The 13,569-nt window shown below is 41.5% G+C and overlaps 1 protein-coding gene across 2 annotated transcripts in view; it reads right to left on the reverse strand.

The window, feature by feature from the left end:
• The window catches only part of oxsr1b (oxidative stress responsive kinase 1b), a 57,891-nt gene that overhangs the window by 21,088 nt on the left and 23,234 nt on the right, over positions 1-13,569 (reverse strand). For both annotated transcript variants that reach the window (XM_074693034.1, XM_074693035.1), the window contains exons 3-4: positions 11,163-11,271; positions 1,773-1,914 (exon numbers count right to left, since the gene is read on the reverse strand). In XM_074693034.1, the coding sequence (XP_074549135.1) occupies positions 1,773-1,914; positions 11,163-11,271 (251 nt within the window). The remainder of the gene's footprint in view (positions 1-1,772; positions 1,915-11,162; positions 11,272-13,569) is intronic.

Consider the following 13,569-nt stretch of genomic DNA (forward strand, 5'->3'; position numbering starts at 1 on the left):
GATTTCCAAGGAAGTTTAAACTCTGCTACTTTGAGGTAAATTTATCTGACACACACTTTTACACCTTAAAAACAGGCTAATAGATCACCCAATTAAAATGGGATTAAGTGCCACAGCATTTTCACATCAAACACCGTGTTTGCTCCTACACAAATTAGTAGGGGGCAGTGAGCTGAGCTGTCAAAAGGGTTTTGGGTAAAGATACTGCAGGGGTTGTGTGTTGAGCCGCTGCACAGGCTGTTCACTAAGCTGTGGGCTGAGCTGATGTAAGTTTTTACTGGCTGACCCAATGTTGGTGCTGCTACAGAGACTGTGAGCTGAGCTGCTGTAGAGAGCTGTGGGCCAAGTAGCTGCAGAGACTCAGCTAACATCAGCTCTACGGGTTGAGCTGCAGTAAAGACATTGACCATGCTGCTCTAAAGGGTAATGGCTACAGTCAACTGATCTACAGTTGGGTCTGTTAACTGAGCTGCCACAGAGGCTGTGAGCAAAGCCATGATACTGCAGAGGCTATTTGCAAGGGGCCTGTTTATTTAGCTAATGTTGGGCATGTTAACTTTGCTGCTGTGGAGGCTTTGAGCTGAGCTGTTGGATGGAGCTGCAGAGGCTGAGCTACTTCCATAGCTATGACCTGAGCTGCAGAGGCTGAGCCAGCGTCAGGGCTGTGGGCTGAGCTGCAGCAAAGGCTATGGACCACACTGCTATAAAGGGAAATGGACTGAGCTTCAGTCGGGTCTGTTAACTGAGCTTCAGGAGGGGCTGTGAGTAAAATTGCTGCAGAGGCTATTGGCTTAGCTAGTGGAGGGGCTGTGTGCTGAGCTGCTGTTGGGCATTTTAAGCAAGCTGCTGTGGAGGCTGTGAGCTAAACAGTTGTAAGCTGTAGACCAAGCTGCTACAGGGGGTGAGCTAATGTTGGGGCTGTGAACTGAGCTGCCGTCAAGACTATGGACCAAGCTGCTGTAAAGGCTGTGGGCAAAGCCTTTGCCTTTGTAATATGATCTAAGTGTGACCATCTAATTCAAGAAAATTCAGAGTTTGTTGTAAGTGCTACTATTGGGCCCATTAACTTATTAGCTGCTAGCTGTTTTAGAGTATTTTGACCCATCTTTCAAGACCCACAGAATATTTTGTAATATTACTATCTTAACACAAAAAACTGCTAACAGAAAAAGCATAATCTCTTCATAATGAAAAGGTTGTTTCTACCCTTTTCTGTTCTTTAGTAATCAACAGTATAACATAGGCTGGTTTCATCAAAAACACCTGTAACTGACCAAAAAAGCAAAAACAAAGCAAAACACGAAAATGAGACCACTTTTGCTGCTTCAGCGGAGGAAGTATTCTGCCTTACAGATAACAATAACACTCCTGACAGTCATCTGTTCAGTCTGATAAAAAATAATCAATCACCTCCATGCATTAAATCACAGAAGCCATGAAAGACCATTCGCTTCTCTGATTAAGAAGAAACTGATGCAGGAAGCAAAATGCAGAGTGTTGATATTGCTGTCCTCACATAAAAATGTCTGCTCATAAACAGTAGAAATTACTACACAACAAAAACACAATGTCCCACAAAGTTATGGTGAACATAAAATATTTGTATGATGACTTGAGGAAAGTAACAGCGAGACAAAAGTTAGGGGCAGCGATTCGTATTTCAGCCCCATAAACCCTCAAGGTGAAGTCTAATAAAGCTGTTTAGGTGTAATGGAAAGTCTTGTGTCAGCTTTATTACAGCTCCAGAGGTGAAGGGCTGTGAGGCTTGTTACCTGTGGATCTGTCCGTTCTTGTGTAGGTACTCCAGGCCCTCCAGGACGTCTTTCAACACCGTAGCTATGCTGGCCTCGTCCAGGACGCCTGTCTTGTGTTCGCCTCGCGAGATGATGTGCTTGATCACGTCCAGCACAGAGCCTGGAAGAGAACGACAACGACTGTCAAAGCCTGAGAAAAATGAAAACTATCCAGTGTTGGACATCTTCATGAAACAAATCATCTGTGTCTGGTCCTAAATGATGATCTGTATCTCTGAGAAAGCCTCCTCAGGCTGCCTCAAATGACTGGCTTAGCCTCCTCTAAACCAAACCTTATTTATGAAAACACATACTTCCGCTGGATTGGCAGGCTATCAGTCGTGATCATTTGTTTATAATCCAATAGTGTTTGGTTAAATTAGATTGTGGGTACACACAAGACAGTTTTTTCTACTTCCAGTGAGACGAATTTTATGGAAGGAGTAAACAAATGATTGGCTGCGTTAGGACAAAATCCCCTTGGCGTAAACATTATTATGACCTTTAAATTAAGCCAAGGCAAAAATACATCCAGTGGTTGAGCAAAACAAAACAAAACATTAATTACAAGTGCCTCGAAGAATTAATTTTTACTCTGTGTTTAAAGAAAAAAATTATCTGTCGTGGTGGATAAACAGCTGCAAGCGTTGAATTTTTGATGATTTTTTGGACTTCAAATTAATTGTCACTCGGATGTTTTGAGCTTGAGGAATTTCATTTGGTTTTTGAGTTCACATTTGGCATTTAAAGCGCAGGGTTAAAATCACAAAGGCATCTGTCACAGTCAGAACATTTTTCCTGTTCAGAAGAGGTGTTTTTTTTTTTTTTTTACTTCACCGACATCATCATTATATCTGTCTCTCTGTAGTTTCAAAACCAAGTTTTACAAGTGTGAATTGTGCTACGGGGCGTCTAAATGGCACAAAATCTGCGTGAAAGATTCGTGTGCATGTTGACATTTGGGGTTATAAGTCAAACTGCTGTTTTGTCTTCAGCTGCCCGGGCTGAATGGGGAACTAATGTTCCTTTGCTCACTGACCCGGCAGGTCACCCCGTCTCCCTCGTCCCCGGCTCCTGTGGAATAAAAGGAGCGCTCCGGATGAAAAGTCAGACTGCTGTCAGTGTATGATTTCTTTTGTGGTAGCAGTTCCAATAGAATAAAGGACATCTCTTTGGAAAGGGGTTTCAGTATTTGCATTCGGTGTGACAGAAAATTGGGCGACGCTGGTCAATGGAGACGTGGCGGGGAAGCAAAAAGAGTGACACTGTCCTGACAAGCTGCATTGTGCTGCAGTGATTCACAAACACGAGCTGCTGTACTGTCCATCTCACACACACATACACACACAATAAGCTGGTCTTCCAAGATACCAGAACACTATCTGTGACATTTTATCAAATTAACTGTGTTTCAACGAGAAATCTATTTCCTAAATCACTTCAGTGCTCCGTCAAGCACCGCATTTACCCAGAGGAACTGGTGCTGACTGGCCACCTGAGAGTAGACTGTTACTGCGCAGAGTTTCAGACACACAGAGACAGAGCGGTGAGGCAGCGTAAAGAAGAGAGAGAGGGGGGGAAAGACGGTGGGTTCAACGGGTTCGTCGTGCAGTGACTGTGCACGACAGAAATTGTGATTCAGCTACGAGGAAAAGAGATGGATGTGTTCAAAGAGAGGACGGATGAAAATAGGCAGTAACAGCAGATAGATGTGTATCTGGGTGTGTGAGATAGCACGCGTGTGTATATGTGAGTGTATTGCAAAAAAGAGAGCAGCTTCACGTCTGTGATGTGACAGTTCTTTGAAGCTCATTGAGAAAAGGCAGCCTGCCTGACTCTTTTCCTCCTCTGTTCTCTCTGCATGGTTCCCTGCCTCTGTACTCAGTATGATGTTCAGCTGCCCGTCGAAAATGGCTTTAAGGAGGAAGAGAAGTGACAAGAAGTGACAGGTGATGAGGAAGGTGTCACCAGAGGGAGTGTGAGTGAGTGAGTACAGTCACTTCTAAGTGAGGGGAGATGTAGCCTAATACAAGCCTTAATGAAGCAGCAAATTAAAGCGTAATCACTCGAGAAAGTGAAGAAGTCACTAATGAGAGGGACCTTAGACCTGCAAACTCTGCGGAAGATGAAAAGTTACACCATTTATACATCATTAAAGAACAGTTACCATATCTTTACAATCTTTTCGGCTACGAGTTCATTAAAGAGTCTGAAAAATGTAACTCAGCTTAAGTTATGACTGAAAACACCTTGACTTAATCTGTCCAAAACCCCAAAATCTTCCTTTCTAGTAGAATTTCCACAAGTGTCAGGCTCTATGTCACCTGTCATCAGGGATATATGCTGTAAATATCACTAGGTGAGTACTGCAGTGTCCTTTTTATGTCATGTCCTTCATACAAAGATGGACTCCATCCGCCTTTGACAGGTTCAATTCACACAGGGAGGTTTCCTCCATATGACGGCGTTGGATAAGAGTAATATCACACAAACAGTAGGTTACAGTGGCTTTCAAGAGGTTGAATTATTCTGTTATTTCTGTGCTCTTACCATTAGTGAGCATGCTGCATAGCTATACAGTTTTAAGTGGGTTTAAATGTGTTTGATATCAAAAGATCTATTCTGTGTTTTTTTTTAACAATCCAATAAACAGTTGGGAGTTGATATATGGTGTTTTATTGTGAAACTGACTGGATGATATAACTTCTTGTCCAGGTTGATGTGTCCTGAATTTTTCTGGATATTTTTTATGAATGCATATGAGAAATGTGTTTTATTGGCACCTAAACCATAACTCATGTAAATGACAAAAAAAAATGGGTTCCATCTTTTCTGGACTTTGTGGTGAACTTTTTCATGGCTCGGCTAAGGTGAAAAGGTTCAGTTTTTGACACAGGAGGAGTTTATTTTAAGCTTTTGTAAAAAGTGTAGTGCTAAATATAGCCTGGTACAACCTGAGTTTACAAAGTTCAAACAATAATGAGATGTAACTGATTATAAATAAATAATCTCTTTGCTTTGTTTCTGAAAAAAGAAAGTGAATTAAAAATAAGATCTGCTCTCCATTCTTTTGCTTCAAAACAAACGCACATCTGGTAAGACTCACGTCCTCATAACTTGGGGCAGCAAGTGCTCATGGGAAACAGAGTCTTTATCCCAGAAAAACAATAGCTTTACTGGAAACCAAAGTGGAGCAGAAGGGGAAATATGTTTAAATTATGATAGGTCCAGGTGAGCTATGATGGGTAGTCAGCTAAGCTAAGCCATTTATGAGTCTAGAGACTTAAATTTGTAGAAATTAGATTGGGATCAATTCTGAGTAGTTAATTTCCCATGACATCAAGCTCTTTCTTTTAGGAAATAAAAGGAGATTTTTAAGGATAGAATTGCTTTTATAGGGGTGCCACTATGGACTAGTGGTTTGGTCGCACCCTCAGTAAAGCTAGTCCTTCAGTGAGGTAGTGGCCCAGTCCTTTTCCTGCATGTGACTACCAACTCACACTCTGTTTCCTTCTCTATCAACTACCCAGTTCTCTCTGAATACAGATAATAAATGAATCAAACGATTAATGCTCTGATACCATTACCAGTAGTGCTGTTGACGGGTGCCAGAGGTGTCACCAATATAGGTTATATAGATGCTAACTCAGGGGTGGGCAAACTTTTTGATTCATGGGCCACAATGGGTTCTAACATTTGACAAAGGGGCCGGACCAGGAGCAGATGGATGGAGTGCTTTGGTAACTATCAGGGTATCATTCGCTCATTCCATATCCGTTTTAGAATCCAAAATCGGAAAACGGATAACGACTTGTTATTCAATTTTTCGTTTTCAAATAGAAAAATCAGAAAACAAATAATGGTCTATTTTTCGCTGTTTTGAAATTAAAATTAGAATATGAGAAAATGGAATTATAATGAGATTTTTAATCTGTGTATGGTTTGTTCTTTCGTTATTCTGTTTCAAAACAAAATTTAAAAAAAGAAAACGAAAAAATTGACTTGTTTTTTTGTTTTTCTGTTTTAAAACCAAAACTGAAGAACGGAATTACAGGAAATCAGAAAAACACAGTTTTTCTGTCCTGGTTTTAAAAATGAAAAAACAAAAAAATAATAAAAGATTGTGTCAAAATTGTTTGTGTGATATTTTGATATTGAATGTGAATGTCTCTATATAAAAATTAGACAAATAACTCACATTGAAAGTAAATACAGACATGTTCCTGAGCTTTTTTTTAAATATAAGTAAATGCTGACGATCCACTCCATCTTGTCTGCGCGCATATGTGCACTTCCATGTGTTTCAATGACTTTTGTTTTGTCCACTTTACTTAGGTCTTAGGTCCGTTCATCTTTACAGAAGAGCTGATGGGTCAGAGGGTAAAGTGCAAACGTGGAGTAATAGGCCTACGCTTCACCTTAACAAAGCCAATGTCTCTACAGTGTGCCATCTAGTGGGAAAACATCAGAATTGCAGGGAAAATAAAACATTAACAAGGTTTATTCATTTCATTTTTTCAAGTTCGGTGGGCCGGATTAAAACGTTTAACGAGCCGCATGTGGCCCCCGGGCCGTAGTTTTCCCATGCCTGTTCTAACTCATTTGGGTTTTGGGGTGTATCAGCCATTGCACTGACTGGATGCTACAACTTGGCATCTGCCGAAGTATTGACCTTTTCCAGGTGAAACAATACAAACCAACATCTCTACTATACAAGCAGAAAGCATAATTAAAGGCTAAAGTTAACAGGACGTTAGCATCAACTTCACCAAAAAGTGGTATATTTAAGTCCAAGGGGCATCCCCAATTGTCTTACACTTAAGCCAAGTGACAGAATTGGCACGGCAGGGAAAACAAAAGCACTATCCGAATTTTGAAGCAAACACACACACACACACACACACACACACACACACACACACACACACACACACACACACACACACACACACACACTCACACAGAATGTAATGTAAGCTTTGGTAGATCACTAAATGCCAGCCTTGTCAGCCTCTTTGAAATGCATTTGATTGAACTCTTCATGCTTCATTAGGCGGTTTCACTCGTCTGACTCATTCTGACAGCCTAACAATCAGAAGATCATTTTGCATGGGAAAACACTATGACTTCAAAGACAAATTCCACCTGTTGGCCCGGTTTGAAAAGTGCCTGTCCAAACCCCCCAGAGAAAGACAAATCACAGGGAATCAATTAGATCTTGACACTGATGTAGGCTGTAGAGTGCACACAAACTCAGGGAAATGGCAAATCATCATTTCATACTGGATTAACTGAATCCCACAGTCTTTCTGGGGATTGTAAACAAAAAACTGTAAAGGTGTAACACAACTCTTCTGGGCTTCACTCCATCCAACAACATCGGTTTTACAGATTTTCCTTTTTGCTGGTCAGAGCAAGGGACTCAGGGAGACGATGAGAAGAGAGTTAAAAGCAAGGATGAGGCGGGGGGAGCACTGGACGAAAGATGTATGAGCTGGTGCCAAGTGTGCAAAAGGCCGATGGGGAATGCCAAGCGAAGTTGGAAGGGTAGAGGGAGGGCGAGGCACAAGGGAGACATAGGTGGATCAGACGAAAGGTAAAAAAAAAAAAAATTGCTGGCTCAGGCTCAAAGAAACCTCAAGAAAAACTTCTCATTGCTGCGTAATTTTCTGCAGGACAAGAACAATAATATACAAAGAGAACAGGGGTGATTTGGTACGTTGAGATACTATTGTCTTTGTTCTGTGAACCTGGAGCCACAATCAAAGCTCCCCGTCAGCGTTCTGGCAATAACTGAAGGCCACATCATGATGTGACAAATCCACTGGCTGCAAACTTGACAAAGTCTTTTCATATGCTAAATCCAAACCGTCAATAACAATCTGCCTTAAGCTGGAATTCACTCTGAGTGGCATTTCGATTGAGCTCCACAGCCGTGATTGTGGGTCGGAGAAAGACTGCGCTCTAATCTCCTGGGAACACATTCCTCTGCTTGCTTTGGCATGACTCATATTCTGTCCCAGTGGGTTCAGTGGACGTCTCTCTGATGTAAATTCAGCCGGCGACGGGTTATGTGACGTTCTTAATGAAACAGTTGTTCACATGTCACAGTCAGAACAGGAAATTCCTGAAAAGCTTTGAGTACCTACCTGAGCACTGAGCTCTGAAGGTTTGGCAGGATACAGAAACAACACATGCTTGGGAGTCTGCAATGAACAACTGTACCAGGACGTAGGATGTAAAGCTAAATACTTAAAACATTCTACCGCTGACTTGCTAATAACTAATCCTGAAAGTTCACAGGTGCCAAAGTTCAACAGGATCAAAGATGACTGTAAGACTCTTACCTAAGGTAGTCTCTGAACTTCTAATCCAGTGATGTTAAGGGTTTAGGGGTTACATGTAAATCTAATATAGTAGCCTTCTTGGGTGAATTAGCTACATTACATAAACTGACATCAGGGTCTTAAAGTGAGTGATGAGATGTTTCAGCGGCATAAGCCTATCCTTTGAGGTGCAGTGTGGAGAACAGTGGGAGATGAAGGTATGCTGATTTTATGGGCAGGTTGTCATATCAATTAGAACCCAGTCATAAGGTTAGGGTTAGTTATTGCATGCGCGACAAGGGCAGGTAAATAAAATATAGAAGTAAAGCAGTGACAGTTGTAAATTTTCTTAAGTCCTGGAGTGTTTTACTCATAGTGCTGCCAAGAAAAGATCTGCCAGCAAGATCAGTACACCGGAACTTGCTTATCATGGGAGAACATCAGTAATTGCAAGTGTGCGGTGAATGTCACCATGCCCTCTCTTCAAACAGCCAAAGTTAGAGTCACACTGTGTGAATAACATTTTCAGTCCCTCACCTTCTCTTCTCTATTTCTTACTTTAAATTGATGTTTTTAACACCAGAGTTCATTTACTGGATGGTGAGTGCAGCAAATGTTGACAGTGAAGTCGACATCAGTTATTTATCTTAAGACTGAATTAATAAGATAGTGAAGTGCACGGCTACTTAAACTCTGTTGTTTAGCCTTACAAAGCCCAAAAGATCCTTCACGCCTTAAACAGTTTTAATCACAGCACTCAAACTTGTTGTAGCTGTAACGAGTATGTCGTCATGGAAGTAAGACCTCACACAAATTGAACATTTAGTCCTTACCCAAATTAATTTTTCTTTGATGTAGCAGCAGTAATATTGAGAAGATTGAAATGTATCTTTTTATAAATTTGCACTCTTCAATAAAGAAATTAAATTAAAACATTATATTTGTGTTTAATATATAGGGAAACATCAAACCGTCCATTTAAGGGAGCTCTAGTCTGACTGAAATACAAACATGAGCTTCAAAATTCTTTATCAAACCCATTGTTTGTCTTTGCTTTAAACAATACAAGAGACCATGTAGAATAGTTTTGTTGTGTTTCAGCGTGTAGAATGATAACCACGGTAATATGGTTAAAGTTGCTCCTATGTGAAGTGGTAGGAAGCAGTAAAAGATGTGAGGAAAAGAAAAGATAAAGGTTTTAAGGTGAGACACTGAGTAACTGAGGACCGTGAGTTGACTACCACAACTTACGTTTAAAAGAGAGACGTCCAACATGCTATCTCTTTGAAAATGCTCATTCACTCGCCACGTGCCACGATGAGTAAGAACTGCTACAAAAAGAACTGCCTCAGATTAGGCAGGAATTATGCATCTTTGCAGCATGAAAGCTTGAACGACTTAACTTGAATTAATCAGCAATTTTCTGTCACTGATTTGAATCAACAATGCTGACTTACTGTTGCATTCCTTCGAGAGGACATTGTCAACTTGTGGTGTCAGGTGAAAGACGTTTCAACCATTAAGCCATTAGTGATCTAATTTGCGTTTTCTTCTTTTAAGCTCTTTAAGCACTTTATGTGGCGTAAAGTGTGTATGGTGCTAAGTGGGATGCATGAGCCGTCAGCCTCTGGATGTTTTTTTTTTGTGATCTAGAACAATGTAGTCTAACAGCATTTTTCTTTGTGAGGACAGACCCTTTAGGAATGTACTTTGTTACTTCACCATTTAGGCCCCTGCAGACAAAGACTGTGGTATGAAAACATGTCAGGCTTTTGTGACATGAGTTGAAATCAGTATTTGAAGAGCTGAAGACGGAGCGGGCTGGACTTGGAGGGTGGAGGCTCTGACTTTGCTTCATGAAGCCAGAGGAGCAGGCAGGAGTCTTCTCTTCTCAGAGTGGGTGTGCTCTGCCCTGTGGCGCGATGGTCTATAAACCTGACCTCATTTAAAGCCTGTCTCCATGGCAGACGACGCCACGGCCATCATTTAATTACACCGCACAATAAAACTCAACATCAAGGGCCTCTGTTTAACGGGGATAAGGGGAACGAGGGAGGCCATCTTGAGTGGTGTCTGCTCCTGCTGTGCGGCTGGCTGCCGGCTCGAGCGTCGCTTGGCGGGCACCGTGCCCCCCGGCCCAGCTGCAAAGCGGCTGCCAAGTAGCTCATGTCTCAAGTGTATCCGAGGGAGCCTGGCATGCCACCTGGGCACTATCCGTTACAGTGGTACGCTGTTTACACAGAAGGGCTGAGAGGAACGGGGGAGTGTGGAAAGAGAGTGTAAATGTTTGGTGTGTGGATGGATCTGTGTACACTAGCGCTCGTATAATTCAGCATGTGAGACTGACAGCGGGATGAAGATGAGTGAGAGGCAATTTTTGCATTTTGCAAAGAAAAAAACATTACTTCCATCATTGAGTGAAAGGAGCCCATTGCTTCTTCTTATCAAAATGTCAACAAGCTGTTTGTGTTCAGGACTCCCCACGTCTGCAGGAAAAACTCTTCTCCCTTGCAGCCTGATCCACCAGAACAAAGACTCTTACATACTCCAGCTTACTGTTTCTCAAACGAACAAAACAATCAGAAGCAGATGAAATCCTTGGATTTTGAGGTCTTTCTCTCCGCGGTGGCCTCCTTCCTCTTCATGCTCCTCTCACTAGTTAATTGCAGCGCTGCCACATGGGTGCCATGAAGCCGGCCTGCGGGGCTGTTATTACCTCTGCCCTGTCATTAGCTCCTGCGCTGCACTCACTTAAAGCCCGGAAAGAGCTGCAGCTCGCATGGGACACAATGAGGATCAGTGCTGTCACATTCCCTACAATCACAGTTAACATCAGGAGCAAGTAGCCAGGATCTTCCTGCTGCCGATCTTTCATCCCCTTGGGGGGAAAAATCTGGACCACCTGATACAACTTCTGTTCTTGAAAACTGGACCCTCAAAGCTGCACTGTCTTTAAACCAGGCATGAAAGGGGTGATGTCTTTGCCCATCCTTGTTCAAAGTGATGGGCAGGGTGAAATCTAGGACAAAACAAGTGCACTTACCACCACTGAGCAGCTTCATGACCAACCACAGCTCATCTTTCACTACAAACGAGGTGTAGTAAGATACGATGTTGGGGTGATGGCACTGGCTCATGGCTTGAATCTCTTTCTGTTAGAGGAAAATAGAAACGCAGGAGTCAAAACATCAGATAACTTCAATACAAGCGGTTTATTAGCCTTTATACATGAAATTCAATTTTTTTCAAATTTGTTTTGGTAACTTTTATTAGCTCCACTCCACTCCAGTTTTATGGTGTGTAATAACTGTGGTAGCAATGTGAAGGCGTAATCTGCCTTCATCGAGTTTTCATCCAAGCTGCTGACTCGTCTCTTCTGCTTCCCACAGAGAGGTATGAGAAAACCCTGGAGGAAATAAACTGAGCACTGTCACAATAAACGCAGTTTCATTCATTTGATGCAGCAGCTTGTCCTGATGTTTGGTGTGATGCTTAAGATCTTAATGACGTCAGAGAAGAAACAGACTGGTTCAATGTAATGCATATCTGTGCAGGAGCGAAAAAACAGCCGGTGCTCAGCTCTTTATGCAGCTGTAAAGCTCCCTCTGTGTGTGTTTGTGTGTGTGTGTGTGTGTGTATTTGAGAAGCAGGGGAGCTGAGGTAATGCTGGCACAGGAGTCCAACTCATCACATCAGCACCGGTCCTAAAAGTCATCTGAGGATAGACGAGCTTCCGAGGGAAGAGAGAGTGTAGCTGACTTCTGAGTCGGGAGGTTTTGCTCCTGAATGCTGGACATATGACTGAACCCATAACAAGCTCCTTTTGACCCTTTCTAACACTGTGCTTGATGCTGTAATTGTGCATATTTCCAGTATAACACTGGAAATGTGTGCCTTAAGTCAATTAAACTCAAAATAACTGTGCCAGGGACCCAAATCTCATTTGTCTTTGGGTGGATAAATATTCCTGTAAGAAAAAGGAACTTGGATGGCGTTATCTTTAGGTGGCAGTTTTATGTTTTACTATGTTTTAAACATGGATACAGTAACAATGCTGGGTGTTCATACCAAACATGGAGAAACAACTTTATATTCAAATGTTGTACAAATCCCTGAATCTGACTTTTAACTGCTCAAAACAGACCATTACAAAAAAAGAACATGATCTTCATGAGATTTAACCTGCAAAAATGATGAGGTCATCACATATGGATCTCTGAACTGGTTTTTGACATGTTGGAGGAGCAGACCTCACACACCATACACTGCGTTCTATTTGTACTCGAAAGCCTGAATTTCCAAGTTCCGAGTGGGAGCACCGAGCGGGAGCACCCAGCTGGAACGCCCCCCGAGGTTGGAATTTCCGACTTGTAAGTCGGAGCACCCACACCAACCCAGAGTTCCTAGTAGGAAATTCCGAGTTCGGGGGTAAACAGTAATTAAGCTCCTGTTATATTCTTTTTATTTCAGAATTTCTGACTAGTGAATGTCGCAATAAATCAGCCTTATATATAGTATTATTCAATCTTTATAGAAATACTGCTGTTTTTCCGTCTTGGCAACGGGAAACGCTGAACTCAGAGATGACATCACTCTCACTTCCCGACTTTCCAGTTCAGAGTACAAATGGAGCGCAGCATAAGTTCTGTCCCCAACAGGCTTCCAAAGGGCAGACCAATCAGAGGGAAGGGGGCTCGAGGAGCAAGGAGCCTTAAAGAGACAGTTGCTAAAACAAAGCGGCTCAGATAAAAGCTGGAATAAGGGATTTGTAAAATACCACTGTGAGGAAAATTGGGGTCTTTCTAAATCCCTTATTTGAAATTATGTACAGCTACTACAAGAGTACCAGAGATGGTAAAAAGCCCCCAAAATAAAGACAAAAATAATAAATACCTCTCTTTAAATTCAACAAAAACAATGTGTTTTTTTATTTTCTTTATTGGTTAAAGTGTTGAAACGTAAATTATCCAATTTTTTCTCTTTTGGAATCATCTCATGACTAACCCACATCAGTGCACCAAACATTTTAGTGTTAAATTCTTTATAAACTAAGACTCTTTGAAGGCTGTGATAGTTTTTTAAATTGATGTAACAAAATGAAACTGTTTCAGCCTCTAGACTGATTTTAGGGATATTATTCAAACATTTCTTTGTAAATGAAAAAGAATATTTTAACATAACAGGAATTATTGGCCGATTAATGGAAAATAATTTCAAGTTGTCCATTTTATGGTACCAAACTTGTTTTGTAACAGTTTCTCTTTGCACAGTTGGATAAAATATTTGATGTATCATTATTTTGAAATCAAGCTGAGTTCTTATGAGTCATCCATGACAACACCATTTAAATGCTAAAAGATGGGTAGACACATTGAGACATACTTTTGATTGAGCCAGGCAAACGTTTTCTGTCCTCTCTGTCTTTTTATTGAACAAGAGCTGTTCCCTGT

Source organism: Halichoeres trimaculatus, unplaced genomic scaffold, assembly GCF_033239565.1.
Source record: "Halichoeres trimaculatus isolate MK-OKI-2021-1 unplaced genomic scaffold, fHalTri1.1 fHalTri1_scaffold_18, whole genome shotgun sequence".
Taxonomy (NCBI): Eukaryota; Metazoa; Chordata; class Actinopteri; order Labriformes; family Labridae; genus Halichoeres; species Halichoeres trimaculatus.